The sequence below is a fragment of the Ovis canadensis genome, chromosome X (assembly GCF_042477335.2).
Source record: "Ovis canadensis isolate MfBH-ARS-UI-01 breed Bighorn chromosome X, ARS-UI_OviCan_v2, whole genome shotgun sequence".
In the NCBI taxonomy this organism is placed as follows: domain Eukaryota; kingdom Metazoa; phylum Chordata; class Mammalia; order Artiodactyla; family Bovidae; genus Ovis; species Ovis canadensis.
In genome coordinates this window covers 105,796,934-105,819,918 of record NC_091727.1, presented here as the reverse complement: position 1 = coordinate 105,819,918, position 22,985 = coordinate 105,796,934, and the positions used below count along the sequence as shown (strand labels likewise).

At 38.9% G+C, this 22,985-nt stretch overlaps 1 protein-coding gene across 44 annotated transcripts in view; it reads right to left on the bottom strand.

Moving 5' to 3' along the window:
• Positions 1-22,985, bottom strand: part of ENOX2 (ecto-NOX disulfide-thiol exchanger 2) — a 284,254-nt gene that overhangs the window by 5,313 nt on the left and 255,956 nt on the right. For 25 of the 44 annotated variants that reach the window (XM_070292040.1, XM_070292014.1, XM_070292038.1 and 22 more), the window contains 3 exons: positions 8,066-8,247; positions 5,621-5,728; positions 1,439-1,547 (listed from right to left, as the gene is read on the bottom strand). In XM_070292040.1, the coding sequence (XP_070148141.1) occupies positions 1,439-1,547; positions 5,621-5,728; positions 8,066-8,247 (399 nt within the window). The remainder of the gene's footprint in view (positions 1-1,438; positions 1,548-5,620; positions 5,729-8,065; positions 8,248-22,985) is intronic. The other 19 variants (XM_070292034.1, XM_070292025.1, XM_070292028.1 and 16 more) reach the window with 1 other exon arrangement.

Below are 22,985 nucleotides of genomic sequence, written 5' to 3'. Positions count from 1 at the left end.
ATAACACTACTTTCCTCTTAAATGACTTGGTAAATTGAATTTCCGAACACTGACTCAAGCTGAGAAACATAAATTCTGAAGAATACAGTCCATGCTCAAAGGAATTCTAGATGCTATGACCAAGAAAGGCTGTCAAACGCCAAGAAATAACTCCAGAGGTTTCAAAACATGAAGTAGTTTTTGTGGGTTCACACCCAAATAGCCAATTTTAAAAAAAATAGATCTTCCGTTCGGCCAGCTCAAGACTTCTTTCTTTAAAAATACAAAGCAAAACATGAAACACTTATCTTAAGAATCTATGTTTCTAGAACTATCCATTTTCAGAGGCTTCCTCCTACTCATGGCTCTCCTCTGACAGGTCTCCCTGTTGCCATGCCAATTTGTTAAAGAACTTTGAGTTGGAAAACGGAAATAAGTTGTCACTCTTCTTGAAGACATACTGGCAGATCCCCTGTGCATCTTTATTATCATATCAAAGTGTTAGATCTGAATATAATATCCATTACTGAAGGAGGCAGATATATCTTCAAAATATGCAGAAGCTAATTAGTGTGGAGAACTTTCGAGATTGGGGTGGGACTACTGTGCGGCTCAGATTCCTAGAAGGCAGCTGGGATTATCTGCTGAGGCCCAAGATCAGCCCTTTTAAAATGACTGAATATTTTCAGACCTCCATCTGCCACTGTTTTCCAAACAGAATGTAAAGTCAACAAGCATTTGTGAATAGTGCCATTAAATGCAAAATGGTTCTCATTCATTGAGGGCTTGCTATGGGCTGGACACTGTGTTAAGTGATTTAGATGAATTGTTGTATTTAATACCTACAGCTGCTTTGAGATAGCTAATATTATTCCCATTTTGAAGATGGAGGAACTGAAGCTCAGTGATGGAAATGGAGAGGTCAAGACAGGAAGCCAGTTCTGTCTGATTCCTTAACCACTTATGCTATCTTGCCTCTGTCAATCAATTTCTATGTAGTGAGAGCAATTCTAGCATTTATCTTATCAGAGCCTATCAGTGTTCAAATACCCCACAGACAGCCTCCTGGGTTGCCTGCCAGTAACCTGGGAAGATTTAAGAGGCTCATCTGGGGAAGCTCTCTGCCAAACAATGTCTGCACTGCCCCTTGAAAGGGAGTGAGAGGGCTTACCTAACTTTTAAAAATCTACCACGTGTTTCTCTGGCAGACCCCCTCTTAGCATAGTGTTTATAGTGACACACTTGATGTGGCAGTGGCCACCAGGAGCTTGAAGAGGGCTGGGAGATGCTGTTACCATTTTGACTGAAATCTGTACTTGTCCTTATCCTGTCATCTTCAGGACTCTGGGTTCTTGCACTGGAATGCCTCATGAACGCTTGGCGTGTGCTCACTCATCCTAGGTTACTTCTTTCCCCCACTCCACTGCACTTTATACGTTGAATGTGTTCACTTCCTTACCCACTAGCAGGGCTTCGCGTTCAGATTTGACAGGACAGCTGTTCAGAGTCTTCTCCAGAGGGTAATCACTATCCTGGCTCGATGCACACAGTCTAGAGGCACAGCTTTCCTGTGGGAATAATATGTCTTCTAGGTTAGTGCACCTTATATGGTAACAGTGCGTGCGTGCGTACTAAGTTGCTTCAGTCGTGTCCAACTCTTTGCAACCCTATGGACTGTAGCCCGCCAGGCTCCTCTGTCCATGGGATTCTCCAGGCAAGAATACTGGAGTGGGTTGCCATCTCCTCCTCCAGGGGATCTTCCCAACCCAGGGATCAAACCCATGTCTCCTGCATCTCCTGCATTGGCAGGCAGATTCTTTACCACTGAGCCACCTGGGAAGCTCTCCAATTATGTTGTTGTGCTCAGTTGCATCCGACTCTGTGAGACCCCATGGACTATAGCCCCACAGGCTCCTCTGCCCATGGGATTCTCCAGGCAAAAGAATACTGGAGTGAGTTGCCATTTCCTACTCCAGGGGATCTTCCCAACCCAGGGATCGAACCCAGGTCTCCTGCATTGACAGGTGGATTCTTTACCACTGAGCCACCAGGGACGCCCCATATGGTAACAGACTTGGTTCCAATTATACAACAGGGAACTTCTTAACAGTACCTCAAAAGCAACACTGTGCAATTTTGATTATTGAATGGAAGAGAAAATAGCATAAACTATAAAAGCATCACTGATAATCCAAAGCTTACTTATAAGGCTTCAAAACACACACACAAATTTAGACATATATTTTCACTAGTTCTTTTTTCCTTCTGCCTTCATCATTCTTGACTTGGGAACCAGACCAAGTCTGGTACCCTACCCAGCATTAATTGTCTGTGAGATGCCAGGAACTGGCAGGTAAGTTTTATCTCCATTCTACAGGTGAGGAAAGTGAGGCTCAGATAAATTAGGTAACTTGCCTAAGATCGCATTGCTAGAAAATGATAGAGCCAGGATTTCATCCCAGGCCACCCAATGTGAAAAGGACCATTCTTTTTTATTTTAGGTTCCACACTCTGCTAAAGGTCAGTCCCATATTTGAATGGAGAATCTACAATAGCTGATCCACTCATGGGTAATCAACTGTTGGCTCTTGAACTGAAAACTAGAGTCTTTATTTATTGACTATCAGCTCTCTTTCTCTCTCTCTTCTCTCTGATAAGGGCATCATCAGTTAGGATATTTATGACTTTAAAGCAAGAAATGACTGCTGCCAAAACTATCAGTAATCAGTGGCCTTCCTTGTTGTTGAAAGTTTTCTCTTTCTGAGCACAGTGGATATAGTTCACAAGAGGGCACAGGTGAAATCCATGACCAACAACCAAACTGAAAAAGCCTCCAGACCTCTCTTGGATCTTTCTTTCTCTCTCTGGGTACTGAGAACATCTTTTCTGTATTATGACTGTGAAGGAAGAGTCTTCAGAAGAAGGAATGAAAGAAATCCCTGCTTCAGTATCACTGCTATTGTAAAAGAGAGTGCAGGGGAAATGGCCTGCAAGGGGAGTGGATCATGGTTGACTCAAATGTTTTGTCACTTCTTTCCTTCCACAAGCTCTCAGCAGGGACAGGCTTCCTTCTTTTTTTCCTTTAAAGATGCATTCAAAGCTTCCAGGATGCTGTCCCTGAATGAAACTAATGGTCTTTGCTGCAAGACATGTTGTTTTGTGGATTTACAGGCTTCCAGGCTGTAGTCAGAAGGGAAATCTTTCTTGATGACCTACTCAATCTTTGGCCTTTGGAATCTAATCTGGTCAGTAACCATCATGCCAAGTTTGATTTAAACTGCTGGCTCACTTCTAAGCCACAGGCTGTACATCTGCTTCTAACCCCCTTAAAACATTACATGATCCAATAAGACATTTCTTAAGTGTGAGAGTTTAACAGATTGGGGTTGATTTAAGATATGAAGACATTCTGAGAAGTTTTAGCTATCTTGAATCAAAATGCAGCCTGACTGAAACCTGACTTCAATTTTATTACAGCTGGCATTTAAAAACATTAGAAGGTATATTGAAGGGCTGCTTATCACCTTGCATTTTACTAGCAGATTCAAAGAGCTAGTTCTTTCTGCAGGAAGACGGACATAAGTCACATTGTTATATTGCAAAACACTGACGATAACTCACACTGTGGTTTACTGTCAAGAAACCCAAACAAAAAGAAAAAAGATCCCTCCTCACCAAAACTTATTGCTTTCCTTTCAACCTGAAATTATTTTTCCAGTCTAATGTGATGGTACTTTGCTTTCTAACCTAATTGTGTCAGTTTGAAATATGTGGTCACAAATCAGCTTCCCAGAGAAGATCAGTTTATAACGAACTCTCATGACTTTCTCTGAAGGAAGCCTCCCTTAAAATAACAGGACAAAAACATATTCTGACTCACATGTTTCTCATTATCAGTTGCATCTCTCCTTCTGTCCTCTTTCGCTGCCACTCCATGGCTTCCCTGGTGGCTCAGAGGTTAAAGCGTCTGCCTGCAATGAGGGAGACCCAGGTTTGCTCCCTGGGTCAAGAAGAGTCCCTGGAGAAGGAAATGGCAACCCACTCCAGTATTCTCGCCTGGAGAATCCCATGGATGGAGGAGCCTGGTAGGCTATAGTCCACAGGGTCGCAAAGAGTCGGACATGACTGAGCGACTTCACTTTCTTTCATGGTATATGCAGTTTCAAAATGGGAAACACTTAGACTTAGTTCTAAAACTGCAAGATTCTTCTGTACCATTTGACCCTTCGCTTCTTTAAATGAAATACTTTACAAAGCAGAGAGCTGATTACACTTGATGTCCTCAAGTCAATTAGTGATGTCAATCCTGAAGAGTGATTTTAAGCTTAATGTCATTAGTGTAACCCCCTGTTTATCTATAGCCTTCTGGCTACACAACACATTCCATTTTATGCATGAAGTGAAACAGAGCTAAGTAGAAGCTCTGGGACATTTTAGAAGCTCTGCTTGTATGAGGCAAGTCCTGCTAAATAGAGCAGCTTTGGCACTTTTCAATTAAATGCTTGATAAATGAATTTGACTGGAATTATGCTGGTTTCTTTAATAGCACCCACAAAACGGGAAAGTGAGTTGGTTTTATGAAGTGGAAGAATTAAAAGCATATTGCAAATGGCCTCTGGAAAACACTTTCCATCATTTGTTTCAAATACATCAAGGTTGCCAGTTCTTAATGGCACTCCAGGGGAGTCAGTAGGCTCACAAACACACCCAGGGCCTGTATGCATTGCATCTTTCTGAGCTGAGCACAGAAGAGAAAGGGCACAAGTTCTTGTGGAACTGCAGAACTGTGGAATTGATTTCTGGTTCTTGGTCTAAGCTTCTAATCTTCTCATCCTTCTGAGACATTAAAGTCAGGCAGCTCTGGTCAATGGGCCTTTCTTTTCAGAGAATAACTTCACTTGGTTCAGGCATAAAGGAGGTTAGAGAGGTGTGACACAGAGATGCCACCAGTTGACTTTATGCACCTTAAATAGACTGGACACCCGATGCATGGTTGCGATACATTAATTCATCCAGAAATTTAGTAGACTTTCTCTGAGGTCCTTGTTGGCGGTTCTTATGGCTGTGGACTCTCATTAGGCAGAATCCCATTTTGTCTTCCCTGTTACTATTATCTAGCTTTAGCATAATGTGTCTCCTTGTGTGCTTTCCAGTCCCCCCCACCCGCCATCCCCCCCACTTTTGGTTTTGGCCATTTCAACCTACAGCAGCTCATTATTATACTAGATGGAGTGTCTGCAAAGAAATGTCAATGTTCAATGTTCTAGTTGTACTTGAGTTTCTTCATTTAATGAAATGCTTAATTAAAAATATTTTCTGTCACACGGACTTTGACTGAAGGAAGCAGTGATGAGGTATATACTCTGATCGTTTCCAAGAAGGAAGACTGAGGAATATTATGGATGGACGGACATTTTATTCATTGAAAAGTACACTTTCCTGAACCTTCAGAACTACCAAGGACTCATATCTAAATGCTGAGCTCTTGATTCAAGAATTAGCCTGGAGAGGAGGCTTTTAATCTCCATTCAACCAAAGATTCCACATTTGACACCTTTTGGTAGGAACTTCCAGGGCATTTTCATTGTCACTGAAAAGCATGAAAGGAACAAGGCAAAAGGAACATTTAGGATTCATGTACCTTTTCTTTGAGATTTTCCAGCATTTTTTCCACCTGTAACTTGTCATCTTTGATTTTTTCCAGTTCAGCTTCTTTCCTTTTGTATTCCTCTTGGACTTTCAGTAGATGCTACAAGAAAGACCAAAGATAATCAAGTCCTAAGAAGCCATACTTCACTCAAAAACCCTGGCTGAAGTTAGATATTAGGCAGGCCTGCCTCACTTTCCCCCAGCACACACACTCATTTCTCCATGCAAAGATACTAAAGGGAAAATCAAGACATTTTTCACTTGAAATTATTTTATCTGACTCTTATAAGTCTTTTGGATTTGTTCATATTTTAGAAACACTCTGAGAAACTAATTGGTCTAATCACTTAATTTTCCTATTCCAGCCAGATGTAAGGCTGTTGTTGTTGTTGAGTTGTTAAGTCATGTCCGACTCTCTGACCGCATGGACTGTAGCCCGCCAGGCTCCTCTGTCCATGATATTTCCCAGGCAAGAATACTGGAGTGGTTTGCCATTTCCTTCTCCTGGGGATTTTCCTGACTGAGGGACTAAACCTGGGTCTCCTGCATTGGCATGGGGATTCTTAATCCCTGAACCACCAAGGAAGTGATGTAAGTGTAGGGTGCAGTTAATACTATGTGGACAATATCTTGATTTTGGCATAGAACTGAGCTTAATGTTGTAAAGCATTCTTGCAAATTGCCATTTTCCTAGCCAAGCTCAATTTCTGTGAGGAAAGTAGTAAAGAATCCAGTTTCACAAATGTTAGTTCCCTTATCAGTAGGCAAGGAACTGGATTCATCATTAATGATTATTACAAATTCTATGTATTTAGTATCTAACATGTGCCAAGTATTATGCAAAGGGTTTCACATGCATGATCTCATTTAAGCCTCACAATAATCCTATGATACATAAGCCTGAAGATTAGAGAGGTTTAGTGGTTTGCCTAAGGCTATTCAGATAGTCAATGCCAGAGCTGGAATTTCAGTTCAGGGTGAGTCAACCCCACAGCCAGCATTCCTAACCAACATATTAGACTATACATCTATTGGGGATAAGATGGCAGAAATTTTACCATGGTTTACACGGCTACTTTCCAATAAAAGGTAATCAAAATAAGTAAAATTAATTTTTCAGGAGGTAGAGACCTAATTGTCTCACTGAGGTTTTTGAAGCGATGGAATGAAAACAAAAAGTTCATTAGTTTTCAACTGAACTGCTCCATTCTTAGGTTGGAGTGGTTTCAAAATCAAGGAAAGAGGGGAAAACCACAATGGGAAAATGTTTTGCTTTTCAGAGGCTTGCAAAAGACAGTTGAGAAGGATAAAAGACACAGTACAATGTACATTGTCAAAATTCTTTGATGTCTAGCTGAGGAGATGTATTTTTTTGGTGGAAAGATCTCTGATGTAACTTACATGTTCTAATTAAACTCCATGGTGACAGTAAAAGGAAGGTAACCATTACTTCACACATTTTGTTAATAGGAAAGGTAAAATATTAATGTGATCTTGCTTGTCACATAGGAAGACAACGATAGCAGAAGCAATAGGAACATGGGGCTCTTAGTGCCAGAAGAGATTCCATGTTCACAATCTGTGATTTCTAACCATCAATAAGCTTCACCCTAGATAATTCTGAGGCACACAACTAAAAAATTATTGCACAATTTAAGTTGTAAGGAAAATGGCTAGTAGTCTGGCAATACAGAAGAGGATAGTACCCTTACTGAGAAGTAGTACTCCTTTGCTCTAATGGGAACAGATGCTGTATCTTTAAATAGTAGGCTTGTTGGGGTGATAACCATGTAAAACTTCTAGACATTGAGCATCTATTACACAGTGTTGTTTTTGAATGCAATTACAGTTGGATGCACTTATTTACTTTACTTTTTACACTTGGGATAATGTGCAGGTAAACTCATTCACACAAACAACTGTGAAAACAAAACAAAAGCAAATTGGTATTATGTACCCCAAAGCACTGATACTTAAAAGCCTATAACATCCTTCCTTCCACCCAAATCAAGGGTAGGATTCCGGTCATTTCTTCTTAAAGACTGTATTATTTAGCATTGTATCAACTAGATACTTATTCACCAGTACTTATGCTTACCTAAGTAATTAAGGTTCTTCATAATGACCTTGAGACTCTGTTCAAATCCTAAAGTATATTTGGTAGCATAAAGAAAAGATTAGGTTATGCTCAGTGTAGTTTTATTGCTAAGTATGTTTTACTGAACACACAATCTTTGGAAACTGGTGATCCATTGTTTTCTCTATATTTACCAAAGATTACATGAACTACAATATGTAATCCCTTGCTCAGCCATGCCAGAAAACAGAATATCAAGAAGAAGAGGTTTACTATCCTATTTGCTTCTGGGGGCCCTTTTACAGGTGAGGAGCTGATTACTAGCCTTCCAAAAAGCTCAGAAAACCAAAATGCCTTTACCTGTTGCATTCCTTGCAGGGCTTGCTGCAGGAGTTTCAGCTGCTGTTCCTTGTTTGGGTCATCTTCTCTGTGGGCTTTGCCTTGTTCTTGCTTGAGCAGTTCTACCTCATTCCGGTAGGCATCTAGCTGCCAACGGAGGCTGTCATTTTCTTCTTTCAGAGCTTCTGCCTGTGATACTAAAGCTAAACAATTAATATAAAGTAGGAAAAACCATATATCCAGGTTCTGTTGTGGTTCACCTTAGCCCCATGAAGACTTGGTGTTTTAAACTGACATGTATGAAAAGTCTCTCAATGAGAAACTCTAGGTCTGAGTTGGCTATCATAGCAAGAGATGGATACAAAAGGACAAAGACATTTTTGTAAACAAACACAGAATTCCAACACACAAAAGTCCCCATCATGTTTCAATTCTTCTCTCTAAACATCACTAAAGTATTTCTAGGTAACATCAGTTACTTTTACTTGAAATGCAGCAAATGATGAGTCCGTAATAATAAAATAGAAGGCTAATTGTCTTGAACTGATGACTGTCCACTCAATAACTTTGCTTACAGTTGTTTTTTAAAAAATGCAGTTTTTAAATGCAGCTTCCTCTGGTCCTATAGAGGAAAGGTAAATGTAAAACTTAAGACACAAGACTTCCTGGGGAATTCCCTGGTGGTCCAATGGTTAGGACTCTGTGCTTTCATTGTTGAGGGCCCAGATTTGATCCCTGGTTAGGGAACTGAGATCCTATAAGCCATGTGGTGAGGCATTAAAAAAAAAAGACTTCCAGTTTATGGTCTAGCATGTAAGGAGCTTAGAAGTCACCATTCTATCCTAACAACAAGTAAAAAGCTGAACTAACTGAAAAAAATCAACAACTTTTCTTTGATACAACAGAGAAATGAAGCAACAATGCAAACTCATACACCTCCAATTGGAAAGACAACAGGTGAATACAGAGGATCACAACTTACCAGACCAGAAAGCCATCAGCAGATGTCACAGGAAACAGTAACAAGGTAGGAAAACCTAAACTATACTTGGCAATTTGCTGGAGGCTCAGTGTAGACAAGTCTGAGAGTTAAAAAGTCCAGGGAGACCCAGTCATAGCTTGGTTCCTACGCTTTTGTGAGTCTCATGTACAGAAGCTCCACCTGGTCCTCAGAGTGAACACTGGAGAAAAATTCCTATGTGCCTCCAGCAGGGGAGGGGAGAAAGAAACCCTTTTGAAATATGCCAGAGCATCATGTTCTTCTGTAAAAGAATTGCCTTCAGAAGAAATTATTTAACCAGAACCTAACCTACCGGAGTAGTACTAGAGCCTAACCAACCTGGGGAACCAACCAGCTCCAGCTCCCTCTAGCCATTCTGTCCTGCCTAAGTGGGGAGAAAAAACTGAGGACCACTTATGAAGTTCAGAGGTACAGGCTCACTAAAAGACTGAGACCTAATCATAGGACTATAAAATGATTCTCTTCTCACCATGACTTACCACCATACCAAAAAAGTCCTATTTAACAGAGCTCCTTTCACCTAGTACATCATGTCCGGATTTCAGCAAAATTTACAAAGCATACTAAAAAGTAAAAAACATAGTTTGCAGAGACTGAGCAAGGATCAGAAACAGTCAGATATGGCAGAAATGTTGGAGTTATCAGAGTAGGGATTTAAAACAACTATTACTGGTAATTTCCTGATGGTCTAGTGGTCAGGACCCCATGCTTTCAATAAATTCTCTCAATTGAGTCTGTGAGGGCCCAGCTTCAATCCTTAGTTGGAGAACTAAGATCCTACAAGCCACAAGGTATGGCCAAAAATGAAAATGAAACAACTATTATTAACATGCTACAGGTTTTAATACAAGAAGTTGACAACATGGGAGAATAGATGGATATTGTATGCAGAGAGATGGAAATTGAAAGAATCAAATAGAAATGCTAGAAATTAAATACATGAACAGAAATAAAAAGTCCCCTTAATGGACTTACTAAGTAGACTGAGCATGACTGGGGAAAGAATTTTTGAGTTGGAAGAGTTGACAATAGAAACATCCTAACTGAAACACAAAAAGAAAAAAAAAATCAACCCCCCCAAAGAAAAGAAAATGTAAGAACTGTAAGACAACTACAAAAGATGTATACATAATGAGAATGTCAGGAGGAAAAAGAGAAACAGAAGCAATATGTAAAAGAATAATGACTGAGAATATGTCTAAATTAATACTAGATACAAAACCACAAATCCAGGAAGTTCAGAGAGCATCAAGTAGGATAAATGCCAAAACACGTAATATTTAAATTTCAGAAAATTAAAGAGAAAAAACAATCTTGAAAGAAACCAGAGGGAAAAAACCACCTTACCTATAGAGAAGCAAAGATAAGAATTATATCCTACTTTTCCTCAGAAACCATGTAGGCAAGAATAGAATGAAGAGAATACTCAAAGTGCTGAGAGAAAAATAATCCACCAACTTGGAATTCTGTACCTTGTGAAATTATTCTTCAAAAGTAAAGAAGAAATACCTTCTTAGATGAAGAAAAATTGAGAGAATTTGTTGTTATTAGGCCTGCCTTGCAAGAAATGTTAAAAGAAGTTCTTAAGACAGAGGAAAATGACATAAGTCAGACACTTGGATCTACATTAAGAAAGGAAGAGCATCAAAGAAGGAGTAAGTGAAGGTAAAATAAAAACTTTAATTTTTCTTATTCTTACTTGATCTAACAGATAATAGTTTGCTTGAAGTAACAGTGACAACACATTCAATTATGTATGCTTGTGTGTGTGCTTATGTATAAGTGAAATTAATGACAGCAATGATACAAGGAATAGGAGGAAGGAGGGATTATATTATGATAACATATTTGCACTGGCCACAAATTGGTATAGGGTTATTTGAAAGTGGACTTATTAGTTGTGAATGTAAATTGCAAACTCTAGGGCAACTACTAAAAAAGTAAAAAAAAGAAGTATAACCAATATGCTAAGAAAGAAGTAAAAAGAAATCATATAAAATGCTCAGTTAAAACCACAAGGAACTAGAAATGTGTAGAAGGCAAAAAAAAAAAAAACAACAACAAAGAACAAGAGCAACAAATAAAAAATAGTAACAAATATGGTGGATGTTAATCCAACTACATCAATAATTATTGTAAACATCAATTGTCTAAATACAACAATTAAAATTCAGATATTGTCAGAGTAAGAAAAAAACAAGAGACAACTATAATGGTATCTTTAAGAAACATTTAAAATATAAAAATACATATAGATTAAAAGTAAAAGAATGTTAAACAATACACTATGCTAACACTAGTAAAAAAAAAAAAAAGTAAGAGTAGCTATACTAATTTCAGGCGGAGTTGACTTCAGACCAAGGAAAATTATCAGGGCTAAAGAAGGGCATTACATAGGGATATAGGCATTAGTATTCCACGAAGACATAACAAGCAATGTGTGTGAGCCTAACAATAGAGTATCAAAATAAGTGAAACAAAATCTGATAGAACTGCAACAAAAAAAATAAATGAATCCACTATTATAGAGACTTTATACCCCTCTATCAAAAGTGGAATGATCCAGTAGGCAGAATATGAGTAATGACACAGTTGAACCCACAGCACCATCAATTAACTGGATATAATTGACATGTATAGACTATTTCATTTAACAGCAGATTATACATTCTTCTCAAGCATAGATGCAACATTCACCAAGACAGATTACATTCTTCACCATAAAACACATCTAAACACATTAGAAGAATGCAAATCACAATGGGTATGCTGTCCAACCATGACGAAATTAAACTAGAAATCAATAACAGAAAGATAGATGGAAAATTCCAAAATACTTGGAGATCAAACAACACACTTTTAAAAAATACATCAGTCAAAGAAGAAATCACAAGAGAAATTTAAAAATATTTGAACTAAATGGAAATAAAAAACACAACTTCTCAAAATTTGTGAGATGCAGTGAAAGCCATGCTTAGAGGGAAATTTGTAGCATTGAATACATATATTAGAAGGGAAGAAAGATCTTAAATCGATCATCTGAGCTTCCACCTTAGGAAACTAGAAAAAGAAGAGCAAATTAAATCTAAAGTAAGCAGAAGAAAATATATAGTAAAAATAGATCAGAAATCAATTAAATAGAAAACAAGAACTCAATAGAAAAAAAATCTGTGAAAACAAAAGCTGGTTCTCTGTAAAGATCAATAAAATTGAGAAGCCTCTAGTCAGGCTAACTAAGAAAAAAAATAGAGAAAACACAAATTACTAATGTCCAAAATTAAAGAGAGGATATCACTATAGGTCCTATGGACATTAAAAGGATAATAAAGGAATATTATGGACATGAGTTTGAGCAAGCTTTGGGAGAGCCTGGCGTGCTGTAGTCCATGGGGTTACAAAGAGTCGGACACGACTGAGCAACTGAACTGAACTAGTCCATAGTTCAGTACATAGTACATAGTCCACACATTTGATAACCTAGATGAAATGGGCCTTGAAATCTGTTAAAATGCACACACAAGAAGTAGATACTCTGAATAGGCCTCTATCACTTTAAAAAATTGGATCAGTAATTAATAATTGAGAAACTTGAGAAACCTGTATGCAGGTCAGGAAGCAACAGTTAGAACTGGACATGGAACAACAGACTGGTTACAAATAGCAAAAGGAGTACATCAAGGGTGTATACTGTCACCCTGCTTATTTAACTTATATGCAGAGTACATCATGAGAAACACTGGACTGGAAGAAACACAAGCTGGAATCAAGATTGCTGGGAGAAATATCAATGACCTCTGACATGCAGATGACACCACCCTTATGGCAGAAAGTGAAGAGGAACTAAAAAGCCTCTTGATGAAAGTAAAAGAGGAGAGTGAAAAAGTTGGCTTAAAGTTCAACATTCAGAAAACGAAGATCATGTCATCTGGTCCCATCACTTCATGGCAAATAGATAGGGAAACCGGTGGAAACTGTCAGACTTTATTTTTTGGGGCTCCAAAATCACTGCAGATGGTGATTGCAGCCATGAAATTAAAAGACGCTTACTCCTTTGAAGGAAAGTTATGACCAACCTACATAGCATATTGAAAAGCAGAGATATTACTTTGCTAACAAAGGTCCGTCTAGTCAAGGCTATGGTTTTTCCAGTGGTCATGGATGGATGTGAGAGTTGGACTGTGAAGAAGGCTGAGCGCCAAAGAATTGATGCTTTTGAACTGTGGTGTTGGAGAAGACTCTTGAGAGTCCCTTGGACTGCAAGGAGATCCAACCAGTCCATCCTAAAGGAGATCAGTCCTGGGCGTTCATTGGAAGGACTGATGCTGAAGCTGAAACTCCAGTACTTTGGCCACCTCATGCGAAGAGTTGACTCATTGGAAAAGACCCTGATGCTGGGAGGGATTGGGGGCAGGAGGAGAAGGGGACAACAGAGGATGAGATGGCTGGATGGCATCACTGACTTGATGGACATGAGTTTGAGTGAACTCTGGGAGTTGGTGATGGACAGGGAGGCCTGGCATGCTGGGATTCATGGGGTCGCAAAGAGTCAGACACGACTGAGAGACTAAACTGAATTGAAAGTAGAAAATATTAGGCCCACATAAATTTACTGTTGAATTATTTACAGAAGAAAATAATACAAAATTTCTACAGTCTCTTCCAGAAGATAGAAACAGAGAACATTTCCTAACTCATTATATGAAGTTGGCATTTTCCTAATACCAAAACCATATGAAGACATACAAGAAAAGAAAGTACAGACTGCTATCTCTCATGAACACAGATGTAAAAATTCTCAACAAAATACTAGTAAATCAAGTGCAAGAATGTATAGGAAGAAATATACCACAATCAAGTGGAATTCATCTTGGGTATGCAAGGCTGGTTCAACCTTTGAAAATCAATTAATGTAATTCATTATGTTAACAAGTTAAAGAGGTTAAAGTTGCATGATAGTATCAATAGATGCAGAAAAGGTATTTCACAGAATCCAACACCCATCCATGATTTTAAAATCTCAGTAAACTAGGAATAGAGAACTTCCTCAATATGATAATAAACATCTACAAAAAATATACAGCTAACATCATATATCATAGAGAGAAACTTGAATCACTCCCATTAAGAACAAGGCAAGGATGCCACCACTTATCACTGCTTTTTTCAACATTGTACTGGAAGTCCCAGATAATTCAATCAGACAAGAAAAGGAGATAATTTCCCAGTATAGACTATTTTTAAAATGTGTTATTTTTATAGTCTAATGCCCTTGATCATTTTAAAATGAAAATATATAATGGCAACCCACTCCAGTATTCTTCCCTGGAGAATTCCATGGACAGAGGAGCCTGGTGGGCTACAGACTGTGGGGCTGCAAAGAGTCGGACATGACTGAGTGACTAACACACTATTTACATTAGCACATCAAAAATGAAATACTTAAGTAGAGATGTAACAAAATACATACCAGATCTATATGAAGAACACTACAAAACTCAGGTTGAAAATGAGTGGAAATCATTCAATTCACATTGAATTCAAGTGAAAAAATGAATGAAATAAAAAAAAAACTAAGTAAATGGAGAGATTTTATGTTTATGGATAGGATGGCAATATCATAAAGATATCAGTTGTTTCTAACTTGATCTGTGGATTCAATACAATCCCAATCAAAATCCAAGCAAGTTATTTTGTGGATATTGACAAACTGATTCTAAAGTTTATAAAGAGAGGCAAAAGACCCAGAATGGCCAACTCAACATTGAAAGAGTAGAATAAAGTTGGAAGACCAATGCTACCTGGTTTCAAGGCTTAACAGAAAGTTATAGTAACTAAGACAGTGTGGTGTTGGTGAAAGAAAAGACAAATAGATCCATTAAATAGATTAGAGAGTCCAGAAAGAGATCCCCATAAATAGAGTCAACTGATTTTTGCCAAAGGAGCAAAGGCAATACAATGGAGCAAAAATAGACTCTTTAACAAACATGCTGGAACAACTGGACATCACAAAGATTAAGTCAAAATGGATTATAGACCTAAGTGAAAAATCCTAAACTATAAACCTCCTAGAAGATAACATAAGAGAAAAATGTAGCTGACCTTGAGTATGGTGATAAGTTTTTAGACACAACACCAAATGGATGATCCATGAAAGAAATAACTGATAACCTGGACTTAATTAAAATAGAAGCTTCTCTGTGAAAGACAATATCAAGAAGAAAAGCCATAGACTGAGGAGAAAATATTTGCAAAGGACACAGCTGATAAAGGACTGTTATCCAAAATATACAGTGAACTCTCAAAACTCAACAATAAGAAAACAAACAACCCATTTGGGCTACAAATCTGAACAGACACCTTGCCAAAGATATACTAATGACAAGTAAGCATATGAAATTATTTCAACACCATATGTCATTAGTGAATTGAAAATTAAAACAGGAGTGTGATATCACTAGAAACATATCAGAATTGCCAAAATCCAAAACAATGACACCACCAAGGACTGGTGAGGATGTGGTGCAAATAAGAACTCTCCTTCATTGCTGGTGAGAATGCAAAATGGTACAGTCACTTTGGGAGACAGTTTGGCAGTTTCTTACAAAACTAAACAGACTTTAATGATATGGTCCAGCAATCATGTTCCTTGGTATTTACCCAAATGAGCTAAAAACTATGTTCACACAAAAATCTGCACGTACATATTTACAACAGCTTTATTCATAACTGCCAAAACTTGGAAGCAACCACAATGTTCTTTAGTAGTTATCTAACCACTGATACACTGTGATATGTCCAGAAAATTGAATAATAAGTGGCACTAAAAAGAAATGAGATACAAAGACACGAAAAGACATGCAGGGAATGTAACTGCATATTACTATGTGAAAGTAGTCAATTTGTAAAGACTACATACTATATGTTCCCAACTATATGCCAGTCTGGAAAGGGAAAAACTATCGAGTCAGTAAAAAAATCAGTGGTTACCAGGTGTTTGGGTGGAGGGAAGAATGAAAAGGTTTAGCACAGAAGATTTTATGGTCCCTGAAACTATTCTGTATGATACTACAATTGTGTACACACATACATTTTGTATGGGTGATGAGGATGTATTTGGCTACTGTAATACATATACCTCTGGGGTGCAGGATGTAGATAGTGGGGGACTGTATGTATATGGGGACTGGAGGTATTTGGGAACTCTGTACTTCCTGCTCAATTTTGCTATGAACCTAAAACTGATCTAAAAATTAAAGTTTATTAATTGAAAAATAAGACACATGGGGAAACCAAGATTAAACTTATTTATGGTTATGGCATTTTTTCAAGATCAAAAATCATAAAAACTACTTCAAAATATTTAATGAGAAGATTTTCATTCATTCAACAAACATTTATTGAATTCCTTCCAAGTTCCAGGCTTATGACTATGGTAAAAAATGAGATTCCACTCATCTCTATTGTTTACACTCCAAATTCATGGACATATTTGTAGTTTATTCCCTTTTTGATTCCTAACAGAATACAGAGTTCAGAAAAGAGGTATCATCAAAATGGGTCAAAATTACAAATCTGTACATTGAATGTATAAGAATGTTACAAGATAATTTGGGACTTCCTTGGTGGTGCAGTGGATAAGAATCCAGCTACTAATTCAGGGGACATGGGTTTGATCCCTGGTCCCGGAAGATTCCAGATGCAGTAGAGCAACAAAGCCCATGCATAACAACTACTGAGCTTGCGTGCCACAACTACTGAAGCCTGCACAACTACTGAGCCCACAAGCCACGGCCACTGAGCCTGCGTGCCGCAACTGCTGAAGCCTGCGTGCCCTAGAACCTGTGCTCCGCAAGCGGGGAAGCCACTGCAGTGAGAAGCCTGTGCACTACAACAAACAGTAGCCCTTGCTCGCTGCAACTACAGAAAGCCTGTGCACAGCAACGAAGATCCAGCGCGGCCAAAAAAGACATGAAATAAATAAATGAAATGAATAAAGAATTAAATAATGTCATACAGTTTGACAAAGGTGTGAATTTTCTCAGCTACCTATGGGAAGTAACTTTTGGTAGAAGGTAGTAAAAAAAAGTAATTGAAATCAAATCTTTGAGATTATTAGCTATAAATGGTGGAAGAATAGTTTTCTAAGGGGGTTGCAAAGACAAGATTCACCCTGTACATAATGAACAAAAAGAAGTTGTGCTTTATAAAGATGAAGTATATAGAAGAAAACTATATTTCAAGGGTGAAAACATTTCCTATTCCTGAAAAAAAAGCTGCCTATAGGAAAGTGCTGGGTTTAATTCAATGCCTTGAATCTGAGGGTTATCCTAAAATAATTAGTTATTGATGAAGGCTGATGTGATCAAATGAAGTGGGTAACAGAGCGATGAGATGGCTGGATGGCATCATCGACTCAATGGACATGAGTTTGAGCAAACTTCAGGAGATAGTAAAGGATAGGGAAGCCTGGCGTGCTGCAGTCCATAGGGTCGCAAAGAGTGGGACATGACTTAGCTACTGAACAACAACAACAACAATCCAAAGAAGAGAGTGACAATGTGATAGGCAGAATCTGGTGAGAAATGCCTTCTCACCAGAGTAGTGTTGAGACATGTTCTCAGTGTCCACGTTTGTTTTCTGTGAATGGCCATGTAATTATCTTGATATAGCAGTTTCAAACCTCGCATTTTTGCTTAAAAACTTATAAGAGATCTTTGGCACAATACATTCATTTTATGTTTGGTTTTATTACTGATTTTAGTTGTTGCCATAATCACACAGATTTTGCATCTTTGAAGTGAAAGTTGGATTCACAGCACGGCAAATAATATCTATCCTTGCCATCTTCCCAGTGGCTGGGATAGTTGGTCTCAGACAGGCAGTGTTCTTAATAATCACAACACCAAAGTGTCAGTCACTCAGTCATGTCCGACTCTTGACGACCCCATAGACTAGCCTGCTTAGCCTCCTCTATCCATGGAATTCTCCAGGTAAGAATACTGAACCATTTCCTTAGAAGATACTAAAGATGAAGATGACTATATATTTGGAACAGGATGCAAAAAGAGACATTGACTATCTGCCAAACAGGGGAAGAAATATTTGATTTGCTTCGCTGGGTCAGTACCAGTGATAGCATCTTGAACTGGAGTAAGGCTGAACAGCACAGAGGTTACTCTGCAAATCCAGTGGCTGCTTCAGATGGACAGTGAGGTATTTCTGCTTCGGTATGCATGTCTGTCCACTGGCAAGCCACACAGCTCAATACAAAATAGTGATATTTCATCTTTCTCTTTTTGTTTCTTCTTGTACTGCAGGCCAGTAATTGTGTTCATGTCCTACAAGTCATGTAGAGAAACATGGCAGAGAAGAGGATAGAGGTCTAGGAGAATGGTTAGAGGCATCTTCTCCAGTTGAAATATGAAAATATTTTCCCTCTGAGAAAATGAGGAGGCAAGACTGCTTTCCCCCTCTGGGAGAAAGGGCATCCTGATAAGCAGAGATGGACTGTTGCAGCTAAGCGGGAGCAGATAATAATCTCTTCAGTTTGGACCTGTCACTAAGCAAAAGAAAATGGGGGCCCTCACTTACAAAATATATTTCCCACTCTTTAAAGTGAAGGTTTTTGTCATTTTAATGAGGACACCAAGCCTTTACTTTCACAGACTTAGTATTAATTGGGCCTATTTCAGAAGTTGGAGTTCTTTGTACATTGCCAGAACATTGAAAAGTTCAATATTCCCTTTTAATAATATGTTTGAGTAGGTGAATCCATCAGTCCTAATACTAAAGAGTATAGTACAGTGAATTTATTCTTTTCCTGCCATCATTAGTTCCCAGCTTCTCCTTTTTGACGATTTCCTATATAGGAAAAAATTTCTCTTTATGGGGATTGCTCTTCAGATCTGAAGGCTGCCAGTTCATCACGGCAGATATGAAAGTATGAAGGCAGCTGTGAATGCCTCCTTTTAGAGGAGCCACTTGGAGCAAAATCACAGACATGTTTTTCTACAACAAAAGATCTGAAAGGACTTTGTGCTTTTAGGTATGAAAAAAATTATACCTAGGTTTCTTCAATGGTACAAAAAGCACAAACAAACAAAAATTAATGGAAGTAAATTTAGAGAGTCAGCCACCCTTACAAAGCTGCATTACAAGTGATGACCTAGAAGGGTAAGATGGGAGTGGGGGTCAGAGGGAGGCTCGAGGCTCAAGAGGGAGGGGATATATGTATATGTATAACTGATTCACTTTGTTGTACAGCAGAAACTAACACGACATTGTAAAGCAACTATACTCTAATAAAAAATCATAAAAAAGGAGATGCTAAAAATGTTACCATATTTTAGAAGAAAGATGCTAAAAAGTGTTACCAAAATATAGAAGGAAAAATGAGCAACACTCCTCTCAAGGTTCAAAAAGAAGCTCGAGCTGGAGTGATTCACAAAGAGAAAAAAGCAAAACAAAGAGTGGGAAGAAAAAGTGGGAGATATGAACAATACCCATGAAGGCCAGTTCAGACAAAATCTCAAGTGAGTCCCTTGACTTCAAAAAGCCTTGCTTTTTTTTTCTCTGCAGGTCAGTACTTCAGTCAGACTTTTGCCAGCATGGACACACTTGGGATTTCACTGTTTCTCCTCTGAGATCTCTACACTCCCCTCTTAAACACAGTGTGTTCATCCATCAGTTATTGTCACGGTCCCTCATCACCCTGAGACTCTGATCTTTTTCCTTGCTGGGATCTTTATGCCCTGGAGTGGCCAACTTCACCCAGTCTACTCTTTGCTTTCTGCTGCATACTCCTCAGGAATTCTTATTCCTTCACGTACCTGAAAACCTTTGATCAGGTTTACCATGCCAATTCCTAACTCATGGTCACTTGACTCAACTTGCTCTGCTAGTCATCCTGAGCTGCAGAGGACTTTTATGCGAAGTTGCAGAGCTGGGCAGTTCTAGTCCATAGAGACTCATGCTGGCCCTTGCTGATGGATCGCTCATCTCTCACTGATTTCTTCCTTCCATACTGCTCAGAGTATTTATTACAGATCTGCTCCTCTCTCCTCATGGTCTCTGTTCCAAGTCATTTCTCTTATCCACAGATGACCAATCTCTTGTTATATGGGCTGCATATATACTTTTAGCTTCATTTCTCTTATCTTAGAGGAAGAGGGTTCTCCCCTCTCTAAAGCAAACTTCATTTGAATTCAGATCACTTCACATTACTCTTCTCTAGGATTTCACTTCCATAATTATCCATAAGTACTCTTTCATTCACAAGCATCTTCAACCTCACACTCTCCATGGCCTCCTTCTCTTCTCCTGAATGACAAACAACAACTTAACTTTAACTTTGTCATCACTTATAGTTCCCATTTAAAAAGCCTGTATTTGCTTTTGCTCAATACCCAACTTCGTGGGCTTTCCTGGTGACACAGTTGTGAAGAATCTGCCTGCAAAGCAGGAGACCTGGATTCAATCCCTGGGTCAGGAAGATCCCCTAGAGGAGCTCATGGTAACCCACTCCAATATTCTTGCCTTCAGAATCTCATGGACAGAAGTGCCTGGTGGGCTATAGTCCACGGGGTCACAAGAGTCGGACATAACTTAGTGACTACACCACCACCATCACCAACTTTGGGACCTGTGGTCTTTGTCTACTTTCTCTCCTTATTTGTCATATGTTCTGGCCCTTACCTCTATCACTCTACTAAAATAGCTCTTGCTCAACAGTGTTACCCTTTCTTCTTCATAACATCTGCTAATGTTATTTACTCCCTACTTCTATAAATTCTTCTTGTGGCTTCTATAATCCAAAGCTTTTCTAGTTTTCTTCCAGCTTCTCAGACTGTTCTTTTTCTAAGTCTTCTGCAAACTCCTCTTCCTTTCCTTCTTCCTTGCTGTGGGTAGTTCTCGAAGTTCTGTATTCAGTCCTTTGCTCTTCTTTCTCACTTGTCTTTCACATTCATTTATTTATATCCTCCAGACTTCAGCCAACACCTTTGTACTATCAATACTATCTTCTCTTCCTTCTACTTTCTTCAACCCTGATTTGTATACAAATCATTTATATTTATCTTCTAACTACCTCCTGGGCTTCCCTGGTGGCTCAGACAGTAAAAAATCTGCCTGAAATGCAGGAAACTCGGGTTCAATCCCTGGGTCGGGAAGAACCTCTGGAGAAGGGAATGGCAACCCACTCCAATCTTCTTGCCTGGAGAATTCCATAGACAGAGGAACCTGGCAGGCTATAGTTCATGGGGAACTGATGCTGAAGCTCTAGTACTTTGGCCACCTGATGCAAAGAACTGACTCATTGGAAAAGACCCTGATGCTGGGAAAGATTGAAGGCAGGAGGAGAAGGGGGTGGCAGAGTATGAGATGATTGAACGGAATCACCAACTCAATGGACATGAGTTTGAGCAAACTCTGGGAGATGGTGAAGGACAGGGAAGCCAGCTGTGCTGCAGTCCATGGGGTTGCAAAGATGTACTGGCTCAGCAGTAAAGAATCCACCTGCAATGCAGGAGACATAAGAGACGTGGGTTAGATCCCTGGGTTGGGAAGATCTCCTAGAAGAGGGCATGGAAACCCACTTCAGTATTCTTGCCTGAAAAATCCCATGGACAGAGGAGCTTGGTGGGCTACAGTCTGTGGGGTCACAAAAGGATTGGACAAGACTTAGCGACTGAGCACAGCATGGCAACAACCTACTATCTGAAGCTGATCTCATTATATTCTGCAAAGAAGTCCCATCCATCAGTCCATTTCTATCGGTTCTGCTGTTATGCATTGAATCTGTTCTCCTAAAAAAGATATGTTGCAGCCCTCAGAATGTGACCTTATTTGGAAACAGGATCTTTACAGAAGTAATCAAGTTAAAATGAGGTCATTAGGTCAGGCTTATAGATTTATATGACTGGTGTCTTTATGGAAAGAGGAAATTTGGGCACAGAGACAGACATGCACACAGGGGAAATACCATGTGAACAGGAAGAGATTGAGCTGATGCATCTTCAAGCCAAGGAATACTGAAGATGGCCAGCAAACCATCAGAAGCTGGAGAAGTATGGAACAGATTTTTCTCAGAGGTCTCAGAAGAAATCATCCCTGCTAGAGCCTTTATCTCAGATTTCTAGGCTCCAGAAATGTGAGACAATAAATTTCTGTTGTTTAAGCCACTTGGTTTGTGGTACTTGTTATAGCAGCTCTAGCGAACTAATACAGTCACCAACCTTCTATTCTCTCAGGTTAGAAAACCTAGGCTCACTCTGAGTTCTCTTCTTTCTTCATCATCTACATCCAATCTGGCACCCAAGATTTTAGTTTATTTCCCCCCAAATGACTCTTGGCACCTTTAATCTCATACTCTCTGTTATATTTTTTTCTTCTACCATTTTCTCAGTTCCTGTTGCCTTCACTATTCCCAATTTTTATCATTTTATATCTCAATTCCTATAAAAGTCTCTGGTTTATCTTTCTCAATCCAAAATTATCTCCTAAAATATATAATTCATGTTGGTTTTATCATACAAATGCCATGATTGAGAGACATGCTTATAGTGACATATTGCCTACTATTCTAAGCTTGGCATTCATGGTCCCCCATGGTTTAGACCTATCTTGCCCACTCAATCTTTTATACCCTTATTACACATCATCTTTATTTCCCTCTTTAAGCTCTACTCCTTTGCCTTTTCCCTCTCTGCATCAAGATGCTTTCTTACTTTTTTTGCCTTTCATCCAAACTTGTTCACTTTCAAGGCCTTAATCAGTTTTCACTGATGGTGACTAATCTGGCCCACACTAATATCTCTTGCCCTTGCTGCATTCTAATCAGTATCTTCCAGGTCAGCACCAAGTGGTATTTCTTACATTTTATGTGTATTTACATATATTACATCTTTATACCTATCAGGTTTT